At 44.9% G+C, this 22,548-nt stretch overlaps 2 protein-coding genes across 2 annotated transcripts; both read left to right on the plus strand.

The window, feature by feature from the left end:
- Positions 1–3,060: 3,060 nt before the first annotated feature.
- Positions 3,061–3,267, plus strand: LOC131761206 (uncharacterized). The gene has a single exon (XM_059071693.2). The coding sequence runs from the start codon at positions 3,061–3,063 to the stop codon at positions 3,265–3,267; it is 207 nt and encodes a 68-aa protein (XP_058927676.1).
- Positions 3,268–3,277: 10 nt separating this feature from the next.
- BCL9 (BCL9 transcription coactivator) lies at positions 3,278–18,204 on the plus strand. Its single transcript, XM_059071581.2, has 7 exons — positions 3,278–3,361; positions 4,328–4,644; positions 5,851–6,040; positions 6,954–7,053; positions 10,810–13,051; positions 14,242–14,502; positions 15,845–18,204. The coding sequence occupies exons 1-7, from the start codon at positions 3,309–3,311 to the stop codon at positions 16,960–16,962; spliced, it is 4,281 nt and encodes a 1,426-aa protein (XP_058927564.1). The 5' UTR covers positions 3,278–3,308; the 3' UTR covers positions 16,963–18,204.
- The last annotated feature ends 4,344 nt before the right edge of the window (positions 18,205–22,548 follow it).

Genomic DNA, 22,548 nt, shown 5'->3' on the forward strand with positions numbered 1-22,548 from the left:
AGATGCAGGACATAGAGAGGTGGCCACTGGAGAGAGTGAGGGTGCTTAGTAAGCTGGAAGGGATGGGACCTAGACCACCTGTGTGGTAGGACTGACCTTTGGGGAGAAGTGGGCTTTTTTTTCGGTTTCATTAATAGGGAAGAAAGATGGGATAGGTACTGATAAAAAGAGTTTTGCAGGTTTGGTGGTGAGGAATCCTGCCTGGTGACTTCTCTTATCCCTGTTAAGTCCTGGGCAAGGCCATGCACTAGGAAAGGAGGATGATGGTTGGAGACGGCGAAGGTAAGAAATAACATTAGGCAGGATAGGTGAGTGAGCTTGCTAGAGGATGGCAGTAGTCACGGTTAACCTGAATGTTTATGTTGTGCTGCTAAGCATTTTCTATGTACTGGCTCACCTTGTCCACCAAGTCCATGCTTAGCCAGGCACTGCAGTGATGAAGAGCATGGCCAGCATGTCTGGCTGAATGCCAGCTCCACCACTTACTGGGGTGCGACCCAACTTACTTGGGCAAATTACTTACTGTTTCAGAGCCTCAGTTTCCTCATCTCTAAAATAGGGATAGCAGTAGGACCTGCCTTCTGTGGTTGTTGTGAATGAGTTAGTATGTACACATAGTAAAAATTTTAAGTATTATTTAAGAAGAAAAGAGAGAAAAATTATATAAGCAGATCTTAGAGATAGGAGATTTAGTTATACTGGGGAAATATCTCACTCTGGCTACAATTAACCATTCTGTGGAAGATCTTTTCTAGTCCTTAAAGGTAATTGAGCACTAACCTGAAAAGGTAGGAGCTGAAAGAGTCTCATTTTATTCTTTGAGGTTGTATGATAAGATACTTGGCAGATTTCTTGCTTGGTTGTTTTTGATGTCAGGCTAAAGCTAGGGTGACTTATTTCAACAACTCCCTTGGATTAGGGGTTAAAACACCTGGATTTTATTCCCATCACTAGGTGAGCCCACAAGCTTGTTTCAGCCTTCTGTGCTGTCTCTCCACCCATAAAGTAATGGTAAGGAGATGGCTTAGAGGAAAGAGCAGGTCAGAGAGCACTGATGCGAAACCTGGGAGAAGCCCATTCACACCTGTGTGCTCTGTCCATTCATCTGTAAAATGCCATTGATTATTATTATTAGAAATAATCTTTGCCACCAGCTCACCAGAAATGCCTGGCAGATTGAGGTGATGTGATATTTGTAATATGTTTAGAGTTTCTTTGGAAGGAGAGTGCAACACAAGTGCCAGGTGTTTCTGCTCTGAGGGGAGCTGGGTACATCACCAAGAGTCCAACCACATTCTTAGTACATCATGCTGAGTATTATAGAAAAACCAAAGAACTTTAAAACAAGGTTCTTGTCTTCCAAGAGCATAGTCTACAGAGGGAGATAAAAAATACACATGGGACTATTCAATTCAACATATGATTGACTGAGTGCTAGCATGTGTGATGCAGACAGAAAGTACCAGAAGAAGTTACAGAAGAGGGCTATATAGGTGATAACTTCATTTTTTTTCCTGAGGTAAATGTTTTCTGATGGCTTTGTCCATGCAAGATTCATTTACTACTTCTGTTTTACCAGTGATTTCCGATGTTTAGTGGGAGGTTACAATATGGTTTATGATCATATATTATGTTGAACTTGACAACCACAATCAGTTATATAGTCTAAACTGGAAAAAAAATAAAAGCTAAAGGTGGTGGGGGATAAACATACAACCTTAAATATAGTCAAGACCAAAATGTTTTTAGGATGCTTTCTCCCAAGGTCAGGATAGAAACATTCCATAACATTGTATTCTAGTTCTTTTTCCTGACTTCTTCATTTAAAAGAAAAAATTGTGATTGTATGCACTCAGAACTTCCATAAATTCCTTTCATGGTCTCAGGTAAAATCACTGGGACTGTTGCAAATTTCTAAATGAAGAAATAGACGTCTAACACTTGACAATGATCATATTCAGTGCCAAGTCCTAGAATATAATGGACCCTCCCAATTTTAGTCCAGTTCTTGAGCCTCTCAAAGTGTATGTAACACCTAAGCTACTTCTAACTCCCTTTGATTCTTTAGCCACTAATCCTGCATCTAATATCCTCATTCAATCCTATCCCCCATGGGTAAGATACCAGAAGGTAGAGCAGGAGGTGTGGGGGGACAGTGGTTACCAAAAATCCACATTGGAACTGCCCTGGAAGGAGCAGTGACTGAAAGTGTATCTTGGTTTTCCCTGAACCAGTTTAGGCTTCCCTAAATAAAGGGCTTTCTCATTTGTTCTCTGGCTAGGTTTGGGAATATTTTCTTGACCTTTATGCTTCAAATTAGCCTTGCAAATTGGCTCAAAAAATATCTTAGCCTTCAAAGATGTTCTTTTACCTTCCGCATTATGGATCATTCCCATGCTTACCCATGCCTACAGCTCCTGTCATTAAGCAGTGAGAACATAGGACACATACTCAGCATAATTTAGTAGAAAGATCATAGAAATCAGGGGACAGAACTGGTTGTATTTGGTATTGGCTCAATAGTTGATTTCAGAAGTACCTCCTTTAATGTCTCCCGACCCTGAGGCCCTGAGAATATAAACAGAGAGTAATTTGTTTCATGGTTTGAAATTGGGATGGGTTGGTTTCATTTCAGAGCCATCAGAGGTGAAACACCAGATAGTTGCTATGGATTTGGAGTACTCTGTTGTTTCAAAGCATTGTTTTGAAGAAAGAAAAACCCAGGTTTTGAGGGTTTTGTATTTGGACGTAGAGAAATGTAAGGGAGGTTATATGACTAAAGATAAAAATGTCTTTCTCATCTGCTTACAAATGCCTGGTACACGAAGCTTGGGTGGGAGGCTTGTACGCTTGGCAGAAAGTCTTAGTCACTCTTCAGCTGCTTTAGCACCAGGGCCTTTTGGCCGGAATATGAACGTCTCCCTTTCCTTTAACCCTGATGGAAGCTGAGGAACCATCTAGCTCTGCACCATCAAGTTGGCGGTGCTTTAGCCTTGGTCCTGCTGTAAGGGTGTTTGATGTCTCTGTTTTTGCTCTTTTTGCTCCCAGTGTGCCCTGGAGATGCGAGATTTTCCTTTGGCAGCAGGAGGCACACACCCAGAGAATGCTGGAGCCACAAGGGGACAGGACCCACTTCCACAGCGGAGAAAAACAAAGAGGAAAAAGGCGTGCAGGTGGCCAGCGCTAAGGGACTCACCCAGCAAGCAGTGGGCCACTGCCGCTGTCCTCAGCAGCTGTTTCTGCTGCAGCCCGAGAGGAACTCGGTGAGCCCGTCCCTGTTTGTGGCTGCAAGCTCAGGATTTCAATCAATGCATTCCAGTAACCCTAAAGTGAGGAACTCTCCGTCAGGAAACACACAGAGGTGAGGGCTAGGGCCTGGCCCAGCTGCCCCCTTGAGGATGTCATAGTGAACCATGAATGCTCATTGGTGGAACAACATGTTGAATTAGAAGCGAATGGGGAAAGAAAAAAAGATAAGTAAATAGTGATAGAATAGTGAATCAGAGTTTAGGTTAGAGTTTTCCTCTGTTATTATTTGTCCATTATTACCTGGCCACTCCTATTTACCACCCCTCTCCTCACCAAAACATAAAGAAAAAGACCTTAAAGACCAGCCAGTACAGTGAGCTAAACTTGGCAAATGAGGAAACCGAGACCTGGAATGGTGAGAAGCCTAAGGTCCTAGAACTAAAACACCAGCCCCTGGACTCCCACTGTGAGGCTTTTTCCTCTGTTCCATGGAAGTTAAGCTGATGCCCTAAAAGAATTTTTTCCTTCTCCCCTGGCGGCAGTGGTTAGTGTGTCTGCTCTGGTGGGATACTGCTTGTTCAGGGAGTAGTGTCCTGGAGGGTGTCCCTTACCTGCCAGTCATGGGCAGGTTTCCTCGCACTCTCCTGGACCTGCTCGAATTTTCCAGCAGGGAGGCTAGTCTCTTGTTACAGCTGTTCCTTGTCATCAGCCGAGGGGAGGGTGGTATTTTGATCTTAACGATGTCTGTTTGTTTACTCTGAGCTAGTCTTAGTGTGAGAGTCATTTCTCTATATACATAGAAACTGTTGTCCTTTATTGATAGAAGCCCTAGAGATGGGGCCCCATGTGACTCTAGGGTTCCCGAGACCTAGCAGGCCACTCTGCTTGATCCTCCTCTCTGTTGGGAGCTCTGAAATGAGAGCAGGGGAGGAGGGAGCAAGCAAGTGGATGCGGTGAAAGGTGGGGTGGTTGCCTAGTGGTCCAGGTCTCCTTGACCTATGATAAAAATCAGTCCCCTAATTTGTGCTGCCCAGTTGCATCTGGTGTCTGATCTCCTTTTGTTATTTGTCTCTTTTAGTAGCCCTAAGTCAAAGCAGGAGGTGATGGTCCGTCCCCCTACAGTGATGTCCCCATCTGGAAACCCCCAGCTGGATTCCAAATTCTCCAATCAGGGTAAACAGGGGGGCTCAGCCAGCCAATCCCAGCCATCCCCCTGTGACTCCAAGAGTGGGGGCCATACCCCTAAAGCACTCCCTGGCCCAGGTGGGAGCATGGGGCTGAAGAATGGGGCTGGAAATGGTGCCAAGGGCAAGGGGAAAAGGGAGCGAAGTATTTCCGCCGACTCCTTTGATCAGAGAGATCCTGGGACTCCAAACGATGACTCTGACATGAAAGGTATGTCTATAAGATAATTGAGACTCAGAGGGAAGTAGGTATTCCTGAGGAAAGGCCTCTGACATTGGTAGATGACAGAGAGCCTAATAGCAGCCAAGTGGGGAGAGTAGGCGCATCAGATTCAGGAGTTCTCGCAGTTTAAGATGGAACTATTTCTGGTTGTTTTCCTACTAACTGAAGAATAGTTTGGAACCACCTTGTTGGCTTCTTGCTCTTGAGGATGCAAGCGTTTTAGGATGTTCCACGGCCCTGCCACGTTCTTGTGGATGTTTCTGGCCTCCATGCTCTTTGTACTTAAGTGTCAAGCCGGTAGCTCCAGTTTGTCTATGCCAGGGTCCACCCTGGAGCGGTCTTTCTGACACTCCTCTTCTCCATCAGATTCATCCTTCAAGACTTGGGTTTTGTGCACTCTGGCTGCCATTTGGCCAGAGTTGTAGGCACAAGAGGCAGCCCTGGCACTAGTCCAGGTTTGTCACAGTCAGTTTCAGTGTGGCAGGAACGAGTGGCTACATGTAGTAGAGATACAGTAGGCACCAAAATGGAGTGAGCCAGAAAGAGTATGGGACCAATGGCTGTGGTTTTAGGCTTTTTCCTCCTAGTATAAAACAAAAAATCTTAACTATAGGCCAGAACATGAAACTAGTATTCAAGCAGTGGAAGTGTTACTTCCCAACCCAAATTTGAAATGAGAACCTGGGTGATCGTTCCCCTGTCTTTCCTTTCTTCTTCAGGTGTTTGTAGGAGGCCTGTTAACGAGCGCCAGCACTATGCTGGGGGCTGGGGGTGCCATGGTCAGCAAAACAGAAACAGTTGCTATCCTCAAGGGTTTGAATGCACCTAGACAGCAGATCATTAAACAATTACAGTAAAATTTGATAAATGCTGAAATAAGGGGAGTTAGGGGGCTATGGGTTCAACTAGCAGGGGCAGCCAGTCCAGGAGGATCCAAAAGGGGTTTCCAGGAAGGAGGGACATTTATGCTAATATCTGAAGAATGCATAGTAGAGAAGTAAGGAGGTGGGGGAAGAGTGCTTTGTAATTAGTCATTTAGGGAGAAGTGTATTTGTGTTTTTATGAATAGAAGAGGTTTCCTCTTAGCAAGGTACTTCCTCGAAATTCTCAAGGTGTTTGCATTATGATGCTGTAAATGCTGGCAGAAAAAAGAGTTTTATTCTTTCTGTGACATGACTCTTTTCATTCTTTTAGAATGTAATTCTGCTGACCACATAAAGTCCCAGGATTCCCAGCACACACCACACTCGATGACCCCGTCAAATGCTACAGTCCCCAGGTCTTCCACCCCCTCCCATGGCCAGACTACTGCCCCAGAGCCCACACCTGCTCAGAAGACTCCCGCCAAAGTGGTGTATGTGTTTTCTACTGAGATGGCCAATAAGTAAGTTGATGGCTGTGTCTTGCTATTCGCGTGGCTTACGTGTTTGGGCATCTAAGTTCTTATTCCCTTTGAAGATTGATCCTTTTTTTGCCCACTTGTATTATAACTTAAAGTTAATGCTGCAGAAAGAAGTAAAATAAAATATAAAACCTCCCCACCCCTACTCCCCAGAGGCAACCATTGATGATACTTCCTTGGCTTTCCTTCCAGAAATTTTTTGTGCTTGTACAAATATACATATATATACTTTTTTAAACACAAGAGGGATTGATTGCACAATATACACTTTTCTGCAACTTACTATTCTTTTTTTTTTTCTTACTATTCTTTTTAAAATGACACAAGTAATGTCCATTTTGGAATAATTAGAAAATGTAAACAACTAAAAAAAATCTCAGGAATTTACAGAGATAACTACTGTGAACATTTTGGTACATATGTCTCTAGTGGATGGATGGATCAATGGATATTTATTTATTTATTTAAAATATGAATATACCCTAGTTTTTTTAATTCAAGATTTTTAAAATTAAGATATAGAATGAATCTTGGCAGCCTTTAATTATTATTAGGTGTGAGAATTCATTTTACCCTTCTTGGGTTGTGATTTTGAACTAGGATTCTCTATAAAACACCTACTAGAGTGCATGGCTTTGAAGGTGAAAATCCTAGGGGTTTTTAGTATCTCTTTTGAGATTTGCTAATGGCTATCTTTTAATTTCAGAAGTTTGATGGTAAATGATAGACAAATAATGAAAAACTTTTTCTCTTGATTTCTTCTCATTCAGCATTGCTGGTGGTTCTTTATACTTCTTCCTCTCCTATACCAGTTTAATTGGGTTAAAATGCTTTGGATTTACAGTTAGTGAAATAGGAACAAGTCCTAGTGTGTGCATCTCTTCTATCTTTGCAGAGCTGCAGAAGCTGTATTGAAGGGCCAGGTTGAAACTATTGTCTCTTTCCACATCCAGAACATCTCTAACAGCAAGACAGAGAGAAGCACAGCCCCTCTGGTATGTCATTTTGGAAATGGAATAATGGTTTAAAGGTTCTACAGTGACTGTAAAGGTGGGAGATGGTGAATTTCATTGATACAGAGATAATATTTTTTTTCTTCTCCCAGTTTTACTAAGATACAATTGACCGACAGCACCGTATAAGTTACAAGTGTACAGCCTACTGTACTGTATACTGTATACTTTAACTTACATATGTGATGAAATGATTACCATCATCTCATATAGATGCAAAATTAAAGACATAGAAAAAAATGTATTTTTTCCTTGTGGTGAGAACTCTTAGGATGTACTTTCTTAACAACTTTTATATAGAACATATGGCAGCATTCATTATGTTTATCATGTACATTATATTCTTAGTACTTATTTATTCTATAACTGGAAGTTTGTGCCTTTTGACTACCCTCCTCCAATTCTCCCTCCCCCAGCCCTCCCACTTTTGGTAACCACAAATCTGATCTCTTTTTCTATGAGTTTGTTTGTTTGTGGTCATTGACCTATAACACTATGTTACTTTGTGATGTACACATAGTGATTCAGTATTTCTATACATTTCAAAATGATCACCATGATAAGTCTAGTTACTGTCTATCACCATACAAAGATATTACATAATCATTGACTGTATTCCCCACACTGTGCATTTCATACCCATGACTTATTTATTTTGTAACTGAAAGACTGTACCTTTTAATTTTCCTCACCTATTTCTCTCCTCTCCCCAACCCCCTCTCCTCTTTCAGCTACCTGTTCTCTGTATCTATGACTGTTTCTGTTTAGTTATGTTTGTTCATTTGCTTTGTTTTTTAGATTCCACATGTAGGTGAAATCATACAGTATTTGTCTTTCTCTGACTTATTTCACTTAGTCTAAACCTTCTAGGTCCATCTATGTTTTTGAAAATGGCAAGATTCCATTCTTTTTTATGGCTAAGTAATATTCCATTGTATATATGTACCACATCTTTATCTATTCATCTATTGATGGGCACTTAGGTTGCATCCATATCTTGGCTATTGTAAATAATGCTGCAGTGAACGTAAGGGTACATGTATCTTTTCTAATCGGTGTTTTTGTTTTCTTTGGATAAATACCCAGGAGTGAAATTGCTGGATTGTATGTTAGTTGTATTTTTAATTTTTTGTGGAATCTCCACACTGTTTTCCATAGTGGCTACACCAATTTACATTCCCACCAACAGTGTATGAAGGTTCAATGGGAGATAATCTTGATGGTATAAACTACATTCTGAGCATTTAACCTAATTGTGTGGTTTTAGGCATATCACACTGCATTGGCCTTTTCTACTAACATGCTGATATATTGATGAATTACTAGGAGAGAAGAGGTACAAAATAAAAAAGGAGTTATTTAGATATCTTAGGATTTCCGTCATGTAGCCAGCCATCTCTGGGAAATTCTGAATTCAGACCCTCTGTACAGAGCAGGATTTTAAAATATAGTAAACACTCTTGAGCTACTTGAAGAACAGAGAAAAAGCAGCAACAAAAACTACAGTACTGGAGTACATGCTGATGATACCATGATTAAGGTCTCAGTGACTTTCAAAATGATTCTTATTTATTTCAAAGTGAGAGAACCATTGAATGCTTTTAATTGTTTGATATTTCCAAAATTATAGTAAATGTTAGTCTGTTTCCTCTCTGGAACTTAAGCATCTACTATAAATTACATTAGAAAATGCATATAATGGTTGTTTTAATGCATGTAGTGTTCCAAATTGAACCAAAAGATATTTCTTGTATCTCACATTGTCAAGGCATTGCACCAAATGCTTTGGGGACACTAGCGGTTCAAGATACAGTCCCTGCGTTCAGGAAGCATAAAATCTAAAACTTGGATGAGTCTTAAACATGGGAAAAATTAAATGACAATAAACGACTGAAGTGACAATTCACTACAGAATGGATGATGTTTCATCCTTGTTGTATATGAACATAGAAGTCCCCCCTGTGACATAGCAGGCTTAGGCTTTCCTAGGCCTAGAAAAAGAATTTCATGTCCCTCTGCATCTCTGCTACTCAAGGGTAGACGATGGATGTATATAATATTGCAAATGTATATATTTTTAAATTTATACTTTAAAAATATTTGTTTATTTATAATCTATATTGTTTTGGAATACACAGGGTACGTTGCAACTCAAACTGACATTTTATTGACTTAATGACACATCTTAAGTCATTAAGACAGTTTTCACCTCTACCTTCTCTGGTACTAAAATGAAATCAGAAGAGGAGTTAATAAGGAAGGAATTGGGAATAGTCCAATCACCATTGCTCCAAATCTAAAATAAAAAGGGTGGTACTAAACTGTTTCTTCTGTCACGGTCACCTTGTAGGAAATCAGTGACCACCCTTAACAACAAAACCAAACTTAAACTGGCACTGGAGAGAAAATTAAGGTGACCTCCACACTCCAGTTAAGGAGTCAGAGAGACAGAGGACACTGCAACATCATCCAAGTTTAGCCAGTCTTACCCCCACCAGTCTCGGTCTGCAGACACAGATGTATGGAGAATACCAGCAAGTGGAACATTTGCATACATACCCACGGAACGTGAACTGTTCGTGTTCAGGGATACACGTGATGATTCCTGTACAAATCTGCGCCTTGATAAATGTTCCAGAGTAGGTGGGGATGTAAGCAAGAGTGTTAGGGGTTTGGAAATACAGGCTGGATTAAGCAAACAGGTAGGAGCAAGTGAACATCAAAAAGGGATCACGCGGCTTACTGGAGGCTGGTGAGAGATCCCTTGGTGGACTCGCTAGACTGGGCCCGTCTGTTCTTCGTTACCGCCCTTCTCTAGTACCAGTACCTCCAGCAGTGCTGAGGTGTAGACCCAGAACATTACGAGTCCCTCTTCCAGACACTGACAGTGTCCGTGTCACCTATTGTAGGTGAGCGTGCCTTTACCCAGGACTTAGTATAGTATCGGTACTTAATAAATAATAATAAGGCGATCATCCAGCCTGTAGAAAGGGCCATGTGCTGTCTATTGGAAAGAACAGATCAAGAGACACCATGAGCTAGATAGCCTCAGATTTCTCTGCAGACCCTTCCTGCCTACAGATGATCTTACTACAGTTAATGTACAAATTCTTATATGGAATCAGTGATCACAAACAGAAAACAGAAATCGGAGATGTCAGGCCCCTGGAAACTCAAGGAGAGGAGTACTTCACTAGTCACCGTGCCAGGGGAAACACTGAAGTGGAGCGGCCGTACCTCCTGCCTCTGACGGGCAGAGCACAGAGCTGGAAGTGACAACGATTTTCTCTTGCGGTTGAAAACATTAGACTTTTTGATTGACAATGAGAAGTCTACATACCCAGTTATACTTTCGGGGAAAGAAGAAGGTGTTAGGTACAGCCTCCCACATACCAAGAAACTAATCTCTCCCTGAATCAGAAACACATAGTAGACATGTGATATCAAACCTGTTCCTCGAAATAGATACTCAAATGTATTCACTTTGGCAGCGTGGCTTTCCCTTGGCATGCTTTAAAGTTATTCAGCAAGGGAAAGAGGATGCCGTTTGACAGCAAAGTGTGAGAAAGAAATCAAAATGTCTGCATGTCCAGAGTGGGGTTGTACATGAGCAGTTTCTACAGCAAGTGTCAGTGTAGATTTATGTGGCTGGGACAAGTCCTTTATAACATATCTTGCTCTTTTCATTGCCCTTCTCTTCAGTTCACCAATGATTTTTAAAATCTCGTTTATCTTCAGAACACACAGATATCTGCCCTTCGGAATGATCCGAAACCTCTCCCACAACAGCCCCCCGCTCCAGCCAACCAGGACCAGACTTCTTCCCAGAACACCAGACTGCAGCCAACTCCACCCATTCCGGCACCAGCACCCAAGCCTGCCGCCCCCCCGCGTCCCCTGGACCGGGATAGTCCTGGGGTAGAAAACAAACTGATTCCTTCTGTAGGCAGCCCTGCCAGCTCCACTCCACTGCCGCCAGACGGTACCGGGCCTAACTCGACGCCCAACAACCGAGCAGTGACTCCCGTTTCCCAGGGGAGCAGTAGCTCTTCAGCAGATCCCAAAGCTGCCCCGCCCCAACCGGTGTCCAGTGGAGAGCCCCCCCCGCTGGGAGAGAACCCCGATGGACTATCTCAGGAGCAGCTGGAGCACCGGGAGCGCTCCTTACAAACGCTCAGAGATATCCAGCGTATGCTTTTCCCTGATGAGAAAGAGTTCCCGGGAGGACAGAGTGGGGGACCCCAGCAGAATACTGGGGTGTTAGATGGACCTCAGAAAAAACCAGAAGGGCCAATACAGGCCATGATGGCTCAATCCCAAAGCCTAGGTAAGGGACCTGGGCCCCGGACAGACGTGGGGGCTCCATTTGGCCCTCAGGGACACAGAGATGTGCCCTTTTCTCCGGATGACATGGTTCCACCTTCCATGAACTCCCAGTCTGGGCCCATTGGAGCTGACCACCTGGATCACATGACCCCTGAGCAGATAGCATGGCTGAAACTGCAGCAGGAGTTCTATGAGGAGAAGAGGAGAAAGCAGGAGCAAGTGGTCGTGCAGCAGTGCCCCCTCCAGGACATGATGGTCCCTCAGCACGGGCCACGGGGAGTGGTCCGAGGGCCTCCCCCTCCGTACCAGATGACCCCCAGTGAGGCCTGGGGGCCTGGGGGTGCAGAGCCCTTTGCTGATGGGATCAACATGCCCCATTCTCTGCCCCCGAGGGCCATGGCTCCCCACCCCAACATGCCAGGGAGCCAGATGCGCCTCCCTGGATTTGCAGGAATGATGAACTCTGAAATGGAGGGGCCTAATGTCCCCAACCCAGCATCTAGACCAGGTCTTTCTGGAGTCAGCTGGCCAGACGATGTGCCAAAAATCCCAGACGGTCGAAACTTCCCACCTGGCCAGGGCGTCTTCAGTGGTCCTGGCCGAGGGGAACGTTTCCCAAACCCCCAAGGATTGTCCGAAGAGATGTTTCAACAGCAGCTGGCAGAGAAACAGCTGGGTCTGCCCCCGGGGATGAGCATGGAAGGCATCAGGCCCGGCATGGAGATGAACAGGATGATTCCTGGCTCCCAGCGACACATGGAGCCGGGGAATAATCCCATCTTCCCTCGAATACCAGTGGAGGGCCCGCTGAGCCCTTCTAGGGGTGACTTTCCAAAAGGAATGCCCCCACAGATGGGCCCCGGTCGGGAACTCGAGTTTGGGATGGTTCCTAGTGGGATGAAGGGAGATGTCAGTCTAAATGTCAACATGGGATCCAACTCTCAGATGATACCTCAGAAGATGAGAGAGGCTGGGGCGGGGCCCGAGGAGATGATGAAACTCCGCGCCGGCGGTGCAGACATGCTGCCTGCTCAGCAGAAGATGGTGCCCCTGCCCTTTGGCGAGCACCCTCAGCAAGAGTATGGCATGGGCCCCAGGCCATTCCTCCCCATGTCTCAGGGTCCAGGCAGCAACAGTGGCTTGCGGAATCTCAGAGAACCAATTGGGCCCGACCAAAGGACTAACAGCCGGCTCAGCCATATGCCACCACTACCTCTCAACCCTTCTAGTAACCCCACTAGCCTCAACACAGCTCCTCCCGTTCAGCGTGGCCTGGGGCGGAAGCCCGTGGATCTCTCTGTGGCAGGCAGCCAGGTGCATTCCCCAGGCATTAACCCTCTGAAATCTCCCACGATGCGCCAAGTCCAGTCGCCAATGCTGGGCTCGCCTTCGGGGAACCTCAAGTCCCCCCAGACTCCATCGCAGCTGGCAGGCATGCTGGCGGGCCCAGCTGCTGCTGCTTCCATTAAGTCCCCTCCTGTCTTGGGGTCTGCTGCTGCTTCGCCTGTTCACCTCAAGTCTCCATCACTTCCCGCCCCGTCACCTGGATGGACCTCCTCTCCAAAACCTCCCCTTCAGAGTCCCGGGATCCCTCCAAACCATAAAGCACCCCTCACCATGGCCTCCCCAGCCATGCTGGGAAGTGTAGAGTCAGGTCAGTATGCTTTCATCCTCACAGTTGCACCTTAAAGCCAGAAATTGCAAAAGCCTGATTTACATACTTTAAGAAAACTGGTGTCTTAACCTGATTATGCAACCAAAGGAGGTGGCTTTTGCCAAGATGGATGTATTTGTGGCAGAGTGCATAATCGGTATTTCCATGGGGTTATGCTCTTAGTGCAGAATATGTTTCTCAGATAGGACTGGGAGGAAAATGGGAAATGTGTGTCATTTCACTGAATGATTTACATTTGCACAGTGAACTCACGGTGGTGGAATAGAATGTCTCAACAGTGGGTAAATGTGGCTTTAAATGCTAGATCCGCCCACTTCAAAGGGCTGCCTTCATCATGTCAAGAGAGCCTGAGTTTCATCTCAAGCAAAGAGGGGAGGCTTTTGAGAGACTTGAGTGGTTCTCATAAATATGTGTTGACCATAGAAACTGTTACCGAAACATTCTCCTTGGTAAACTGCTGTTCTCACAGATCAGCTACAATTTATTAGTATTTTCTTCCTAGGAGAAGCTCTCACTGGTGATGGTGGTTTTGTGAACGGGACCAGAGGTGGTCAGTGGAAGATGAGCACTGAGGTATAAATACTAGGTCTGTGCTGTCTCCACTTGAGAAAGACTAGAATCAGAATAAGATAGGAGATTTATCCTACCAAGCTAAAGTGTGTCTCTCCGTTGGGTAGCAGTTCACAAAAGCAGTACAGTGGAGTTGCCCCCCTCAGACCTTTTCAATTCAGACATCTTGGTGGCAGAAAATCAATCAAGAGCGTGTATAGGGCGATTCGGTTAGTACCTGGGGTGGGGTTGCTAATCTGGCTTCCTAGCATACTAATGCCTGAGTCGAATTCTAAATTGTGATTGGCAAGGGAAAGAAGTCCATAAGAATTGCCTGTAATCCATGGTTTTCCCAAGTTTGAACTAATATTTCTTATGCATTCTTGGTGCGTTTGTCTTCCCATCTGCTGAGCTGTCACCTCCATCTCACACTGCAGTCTCCCTCTGCACACACACAGAGCTTGACTAGAGACTGATGATTCATGTCCTGGGTTTAATAACACTGTCCTGTTCATCTGTCTCTTTCCTGGCCCTGCTAGTTCATAACGATAGGCCCAGTAGCTTTCAAGAGAAATCTAATTCCCTGCCCTTTTTTGTTTTATTTTGCTTTCTTCTTCTAGGTGGCCCCCCACCTCCTACAGCCAGCCAGTCTGCCTCTGTGAGTATCCCGGGAAGTCTTCCCTCTAGTACACCTTACACCATGCCTCCAGAGCCGACCCTTTCCCAGAACCCACTGTCTATTATGATGTCTCGAATGTCCAAGTTTGCAATGCCCAGTTCTACCCCGTTATACCACGATGCCATCAAGACCGTGGCCAGCTCAGATGACGACTCCCCTCCAGCTCGTTCTCCCAACTTGCCATCAATGAATAATATGCCAGGTAAGAAATCAGGAAGATAGGATGTGGAGCTAGCTCTGGACAAAAGAAAAACTTCTTGAAGTCTTTTCTTGATGGCTGGACGTTCACCAAGTTGAAAAAGTATACCATCTGAGTTAGTTTCAGTAAAACTGAAGTGTCTTGCCTAGAGAAAGAGAATGATCACAGTATTTTTTATTAGCTTAATTCAGTATTTGTTGATAAGAAAGCAGGTTTCTTTATAGTTCTTGTCATTTTCTTATGGAAGTTTTGATGCTTCTGTGTACCTAGATGCCTTTTTTTTTTTTTTTTTTTTGGTGGAGGTTGGGGAGGTCCTTCTGGCACAAAACTGAGAGCGGTATCTTTTTAACATGCTGATTGGAATGTCTTTAGTCCTCAGATATTTTCCTGGAAGGGCAGCCTCAAACCACAAACAGCCACAGGATTTCATACAGTGGAAAGCCCCTGTTTCCTAGAGAATCACTTTCTTTATGACTAGAGAGGGAATGAAATTCCTCCCTTCCCTACTCATTCTGTTCTCCTTCACTCCTACACCTCCCGTCTCCCCAGATCTCACTAGTAGGACATGATCTGGGATGGTGAAGGTGGTCAGTAAAGAGACCATGACTTTTGAGCCATGGGTTTCTGGTTCCAGTTCCATTCTGATTGTTAGGGATGCTCTTTATCATCAGGCAGGTTAGGGCATGCTCCGTGGGTGGCACAAGCACCATCCTTACCATTCTCAGTGGTTAACTCCATGGAGAGACCAAATATTTAAATGTCCCAGAGACCATAGTAGAACCTGTGTGTTTTCCTTTTCCCTTAAAAGTTAGCTTTTCTTTACCATTTCATATAACGTAGAGTTCGAAATGCTCTCTCTGTAAGGTAATATAAAATAGTGATGCCAAGTATCAATTGAAAAAGGCCTGTTTGGTTTCCTTGTTGTTATTGCTGATACTTAGACTCACAGGACTGATTAGTCCTCTTTCTCCAGAAAGGACCATACTAAGTCATCCAGGCAAATTGTTTTCTTCTATATTAAATGTCTCCAATGAAGAAGACTGTACTCATTTGCATATTCACTTGTAACTTTTCACACAGGAGACTTTCTTCCTAGCTGTCTTCTATATACCTTTGTGTCCTACAGTTTAAGACTCAATAATATATTGTCTTGTAGAGCTGTTGGTTTGTGTGCCCCAAAATGTATTATAATCTTATTGAGGGCAGAGATTGTGCATTGTATATTTCCCCAGCACAGTACTGTGCACACTTGATGCACAATAGGTTTTTTATTAATTTGATTTATGATAGTTTTCCTGACTTGCTTTTGGTTAAGTTGATTCCTTTGATATCTTTATTTTTCTAGGAATGGGCATTAATACACAGAATCCTCGAATTTCAGGTCCAAACCCCGTGGTTCCAATGCCAACCCTCAGCCCAATGGGAATGACCCAGCCACTTTCTCACTCCAATCAGATGCCCTCTCCGAATGCCATGGGACCCACCATACCTCCTCATGGGGTCCCGATGGGGCCTGGCTTGATGTCACACAATCCTATCATGGGGCATGGGTCCCAGGAGCCTCCGATGGTACCTCAAGGACGGATGGGTTTCCCCCAGGGCTTCCCTCCAGTTCAGTCTCCTCCACAGCAGGTTCCATTTCCTCACAATGGCCCCAGTGGGGGGCAGGGCAACTTCCCAGGAGGGATGGGTTTCCCAGGAGAAGGGCCCCTTGGCCGCCCCAGCAACCTGCCCCAAAGTTCAGCAGATGCAGCACTTTGCAAGCCTGGAGGCCCAGGGGGTCCTGACTCCTTCGCTGTCCTGGGGAACAGCATGCCTTCGGTGTTTACAGACCCAGATCTACAGGAGGTCATCCGACCTGGAGCCACCGGAATACCTGAGTTTGATCTGTCTCGCATTATTCCATCTGAGAAGCCTAGCCAGACACTGCAATATTTCCCTCGAGGGGAAGTCCCAGGCCGTAAACAGCCCCAGGGTCCTGGACCTGGGTTTTCGCACATGCAGGGGATGATGGGCGAACAAGCCCCGAGAATGGGACTAGCATTACCTGGCATGGGAGGTCCAGGGCCAGTGGGAACTCCGGACATCCCTCTTGGTACAGCTCCATCCATGCCAGGCCACAACCCAATGAGACCACCAGCCTTTCTCCAGCAAGGCATGATGGGACCTCACCATCGGATGATGTCACCAGCACAATCTACAATACCCGGCCAGCCCACCCTGATGAGCAATCCAGCTGCTGCCGTGGGCATGATTCCTGGCAAGGATCGAGGGCCTGCCGGGCTCTACACCCACCCTGGGCCTGTGGGCTCTCCAGGCATGATGATGTCCATGCAGGGCATGATGGGACCCCAACAGAACATCATGATCCCCCCACAGATGAGGCCCCGGGGCATGGCCACTGACGTGGGCATGGGTGGATTTAGCCAAGGACCTGGCAACCCAGGAAACATGATGTTTTAAGCTGCTAAGATTGGATGTGCCGATCCTTGTCAAGATGAGATTCCAGGTCCTGCGAGCTGCTTTGAGGGAGTTCCAGGAGTACTGTTGGTCATGCAATAGGAGAACAGAGACCCAAGGGCTGCTTTGGGGGAGGGGGGAACTCGAGAATGTATGGATTTATCTGAAAACAAATTATTCATTTAATCAACAGGTGTGTTTTTTTTAAGATTTATTTTTTAAAAATTATTTTTGTGGACTTGGGTATCCCATGATGGCACCTACTTTTGGGAATCTGTAGCTGTGCTTTGAGAATTGCCATGGGTCATGTGTTGCACCATTCTCTGTATGTTTACGTCCTTTGGACTGGCTTCTCCCAGGATTCTTTCTGGTTTTGTTTTTGCTTTGGGCTTTATTTTTTTTGTGTGTGTACTGTACTATATTGTAAAAGGGATTTTAGCAGAGACTTTAGTCTTTGGGACAAGAGAACAGGAATGCTGGGCTGTTTACTTTAGGTGGAGAATCCATCTTCAGACCTTTGGACTATTTTCTTTCAACTCCAGTGTATAGAAAAACCAAACTACGACCTCAGAGCAGAGTATTAATGAAAAGCACAAAAAGAGGAACTAAGTTCAGCGAGGGGTGGGGGGAGGGGGGAGATTTTTCTTTTTAAAAATAATGATGCTTAGGACATTTGTTTTTCAGTTCAAGTGCTCTTCAGCACTGTCTGTCTCTCCCAATCTGAAGACCCACCTTCACATTTTCCTCTTGTTTTCCCTCCTCTCTCCTTCCCTATCTTCTTGGTTAAGTGAGTTTCCTCCTGTTGTGTCCCCCACTGGTGACCCCCTGCTTCCCTCCTCTCTTTTTCCCTTTGGCAGCTGCAATACACGGTGTTATTTGGGGGAAATAAATCTAACGAAGCCTCGCCTTTCATGCCGAGCGTTGTCCCGGATCTGGGAGGGAAAGGTCTGTCTTTGGGATGCTCGATGGTCTTCTTTGCCCTTCGTCTTTTCTTCCCCAACCTACCCTTCCCTGCCCACCTTGTTTTCTGTTCTTTTATTAGGAATTCCCAAGTGAATTTTATTAATGTGGGAGTGGAACAGATGCTAAAAGCTATCCAAGATTTTGTTTTTGTTTTTAATTTTGTGTTTCCTTCCCTTTCCTCCCCGTCCCATGCGTCAAACGTTCTGTGTAACCTCCATTAAATTTGGTACAAAACCACTCACCAGAGCTGTGGTGTCAGAAAAATAAAATATATTGTTTCTTACAAAATTGAATTGCCTTTTTTGTCCGTTTGGATTCCTGTTTGTTCAGTATTGGGCATATTAGTTGCCATGTGACCCAGAAGCATAGTAGCTTTGTATCGGAGTTGATCTGGGTGAAGGTTAGGGGGAGTACATAAGAGCGCTTTTGCAGATGAAGTGTATTGCTTGCTGTTGAGGAGTAAACTACTCGTGTAGACTGATGCTGTGCTGTTTCTGTCCCAATCAGGAAATCCTAGCTATAGGCAGAAGAGCAGCCCTGGTCCCCATGCCCCACCTCTAGAGGCAATTCATGGTCTTTACTGGGAATTTTTGTGAGAGCCAATGTAATGGTGTGAAGTAATTAAGAGGCCAAAGGTATATTTTTAGTCATTTGAAAAGTGATGAAATGTTCCTGGAGCTTGTCAAGGTGAAGTATTCTTACTGCACCCGCAATCGTGGGTCTCTGTCGTCCTTTCTGCTTCCCTACCTCACTGCCTGTCCGCATCCCCTCTGCAGGCCCTGCTCGGTCTACACAGTTCACTTCCACGCACACACCTTCGGCACGTCAGTGTGTGTCCCGCAAGGTATGCCTCTAAGGGACCAGCTGTTTGTGTTTCTGTGCAGTTAGGTTTGTTCTGGTGTGTGTATTTGAGTTGTAGGCGTCTTTAGCTAAGCAAGTGGGCATCCGTGTACGTGTTTGTTCTCAGGTGAGAGAATCTAAGCAAGGAGCAGCAGGTGCAGAGTCGTCTGCAGACAGGCTTGTACGGATTGGGCTCTGCTGGTGATCCTCAGTCTGAGTTTTACCTGTGAATGTTTCTCTCTCTCCCCGAGAGTGTTCTGAGAGTCATTTTCTCTTCCACCTTCAGCAGCACTATCTTCTCAGTAACACAAGAGCCCCAGACCACAAAAGTGAGATTTAATTTGAGCACCTCCTCTACCAGTCACCTCCACTCTACTTGCGTTCCCTTGCAAAATCTTGAGGGGCCCTAGGAAGTAGGTCGTAATCTCATTTGCAGTTGAGAAAACTGGGCTCACTGGTTTAAGAATTCTGACACAATCAGATCTTTACAGAGGGTCCTGGGCGGTGAAAATTTTACGTTGTGGAGAAATTAGGAGAGTACAACGAGCATTTTGTTTCATGAATTTAGCCCTGTTCCTAGGTTCTCTGGCTTTGAAGTAATAGAAGAGAACAGGGAAACAGCTAGGCATGGGGAGCGTGAGAGCCCTGAAAGGAAGGCTGGGACCTGGCGTTTGTCCACTGGTTTGGCTTCGTGGGCAGCCCCACTTCCTGCTGCATCTCAAAGTGCTGTGGTCACTAATGCTGTGTGGTCCCTTTGCGTCTGTCCCAAGGAGGGAGCCAAAGGCAGGCAGGAGTCTTATGGACCCTTGCTGGGAGAGGCTGGGGAATGTGGCGCTCCGCGCTGCCCCCTGCTGGAGAACTTGCAGCAGTGCAGACCAACTTACCTGTTTCAAAGGAGCTGGGTTTTGAAAAGACCCTTCATAAATCTTCATTCATTTACATTATCAGCATATACATTTCATCATGATGACATCTGATAAACTAAGTTCATTTGGGGTTTAGATGTAACAATTTCTAATTTGCCACTCTTGCTATGAAATAGAATCACATTTGAGAGGTTGGATGCTTTTGCATGGAGAACTAATGATGCAAGATTTTTAAAAGAATCAGCGAAGGGGTGATAAAGATGTTTCATGTTAACACAATCCCATGAAAGCCAAGGCAATCTCTCCCACTCCTGCCCCTGCCAAAATTTGGGGATTAAATGAAGGAGATACAATAATGTGTAACTTCATTTCTGGGGTAAGTGGTGAGGTGTGGATCATAGCATTATTTCTTAAGGACTAATGAAGCATATGTGGTATTTTCCCTAAAACAATGTGAAGTAAAATTACTTTTTTAAAGGATCTGCACTTATAAATGAAAACAAGCAAACATTACTGAAGGGGCCTTATGAAGGGTTGGGGCAAGAGAAAATAAGTTTTAAAACAATTTTACATATTTTAAAGCTGTGATCCAAAAAATTGATCCAGAATTTCTCCCAGCCTCCCTCCTCTCCTGTACTTCTTGATATTGTGATCGTGATGCAACTTCTGTCATCAGGGCAGCTTCCTGGCCATGCGACCTGTGCAGCTGCACAAGACCCGGCTTGGTTTAATGCTCTGCTGTCACATGTTGAAGTTCTTAATAATCTTTGAACAGGGGCTCCACATGTCCGTTTTGTACTGAGCCCCACAGATGAAGTAGCCGGTCCTGGCTGTTGTGAAAAATTCGCAGCTCCACAGCAGAGCTGGGATCCTGGTCTCTATCTTTATTCTTGCTTTCTCCTTCCCAGTGGCCGGGAGTACCCTAGACAGGGTGGGTACTGTGTTCCGTTTAAACTGTCTACACTTTAGTCACTTCCTTTTCATTTTCTGACTGCTTTTAAAGTGCTGAGAGGAGAGGAAAGCTGTGTTTAACCCAAAGACTCATTTATTCAGCAACCATTTAGAGTGCCTAGTGTGTGTCAAGAACTGTGCTAAGGCTGGGACCGGGAAATGCGTGTGTGAATTGACCATTCCGTGCACTATGATCATTGCCATAGTGAAGGTGTGGACAGAGTGCCACGGGCCAGAGAAGAAGGTATGGTGAAGACTCCACGAAAGGTGGTTTTGAGTTTACTCTTGAAGGAGGGAGTACTTCCTGGTGGAGGGTGGTGGTAGGCTTTCAAACAGGAAGTGGGGGCAGCAAAGGCCTGCTTGTTGCAGCCGGCTGGGCTCTTCAGAGGGGGTGGAGAGAAGAAATTAGCACAGAAAGAGAACAGGCCACGGGAGAACCTGGGGTGGCCCACTGAGGAGTTTGAACTTCCAAGTTTTAAACATGGGAATCTGGTGATGAGATGGCTCTGCAGAAAGATTACTGCCCTGGGGTGTGGAGGATAGGCTGGGGGAGGGGTGAGAGAACCACAGGAAGATCACATGCAAAAACTTGCTTATTCTACGAAATCTTTAAACTCACAGACTCATCTCTTTTGCTTTAAAAAACATCAAATTGCATCATATTTCTTCTGCTGCTTAAATAAGTTGAGCCTACTGTCCCTTTCTTTTCTCTAACCCAGACCAGTCGTGTTTTTCAAAATCACAAACACTTATATTTAAGAAAAGTCAAGGAACCTTAATTTGGTGGTAAAATTTTAATGACACATTTAAAGCAAACAGTTTATAGAGCCCAGAAGCCGGTTTGTGGCCCGATATTTTATATTGGAGGGAGTTAAATCATAAACTAGATTAAAAAGAAGGTATGCTATGAGGATGGTGTAAATTAAAAAAGCCTCTCTCTCTCTTTCTTTCTCTCTCTCACACAGCTCCGTATCTGGGTTACTGTAACAGACTCGATCTGTTTTCTGCCTATAGGTAACCACACTTCAACTGTTAACTTTCTGGCTCAGTGCTTAGTTGTGCTTGGCAACCAATACTGCCAGAGGAAGAAGGTGAGTATATGATCACAGAAAGAAGATAAAGAGAAGGTTCAGAAATGAGTTCCTCACACGTATTTAGAGCATGGAAAAATTCCGTTATTTCACCAAACATACAAGAATTCAGGCTTCCCTTACAAAATCCCCCCTCAGAGCCTGAAGCAATTATGAGGGACCCCGGGGTTCCAAAGAACAGGTTAAAAAAACAAAACAAAACCCAGCCTTAGGAAAGTGCACATCTTCCCCATGGTGGGGAGAAGGGGACAGGACTGGACTGGTCTGATATGTGACTCCAGGTTCTTCATACTGTACAACCTGCCCACGGCTCTGTGCTAGACTCCCTCTTTCTTTCTCCTGTGGCTGGAGCTAGGGTCAAAGGCAAAAAGGACTTAGACATCTCAGTGGTATTCAGTGTCCAGTTAATTAGTGTTGAGGGTGGATTTAACTTTTCAAAAAAATTTTTTTTTGTCACAGCCTAAGTTTCTTCCATTGAAGACTCCTGGGAGCCTGTGTTTATTTCTCAGTCTTTGCCAAGCTTTCAGGAGCTTTCATTTTCCCCACTTCCCACATGGAAACTCCATAGCTCCGCTGAGAGTTTCTTTTTCTGGAGACTCTCACCCTTCCCCATGAATCAGTCTGATCTAAGCATGTGCTTTTGGCTGGGCTTTAAGATCTCTGGAGCACTGGCCTCTGGCTGCTCAGTTCCCACCATCAAATGTAGTCCAGCCGGGCCCAGCACCTTGCTAGACACTGAGTCATCACCATTGCCTTCACTCAGAGTGTATTTGGTTACAGGGAATCATGGATTACTGTGATTTATTTTGTTCTCCAAGCTGCAAAAGTTCTTCCAGGCTTTGGTGAAGTTCTCTGTTACAGCTGTCAGTAGTTGAGCT

The sequence above is a fragment of the Kogia breviceps genome, chromosome 1 (assembly GCF_026419965.1).
Source record: "Kogia breviceps isolate mKogBre1 chromosome 1, mKogBre1 haplotype 1, whole genome shotgun sequence".
NCBI lineage: Eukaryota > Metazoa > Chordata > Mammalia > Artiodactyla > Physeteridae > Kogia > Kogia breviceps.

Excerpts from the sequence above, each read along its gene's own strand:
- LOC131761206 (XM_059071693.2), top strand. The coding sequence starts at position 3,061 with ATGCGAGATTTTCCTTTGGCAGCAGGAGGCACACACCCAGAGAATGCT.
- BCL9 (XM_059071581.2), top strand. The coding sequence starts at position 3,309 with ATGCATTCCAGTAACCCTAAAGTGAGGAACTCTCCGTCAGGAAACACA. Across the intron at positions 7,054-10,809 it reads AGAGAAGCACAGCCCCTCTG|AACACACAGATATCTGCCCT; the intron begins GTATGTCATTTT and ends GTTTATCTTCAG. Across the intron at positions 14,503-15,844 it reads ATCAATGAATAATATGCCAG|GAATGGGCATTAATACACAG; the intron begins GTAAGAAATCAG and ends TTATTTTTCTAG.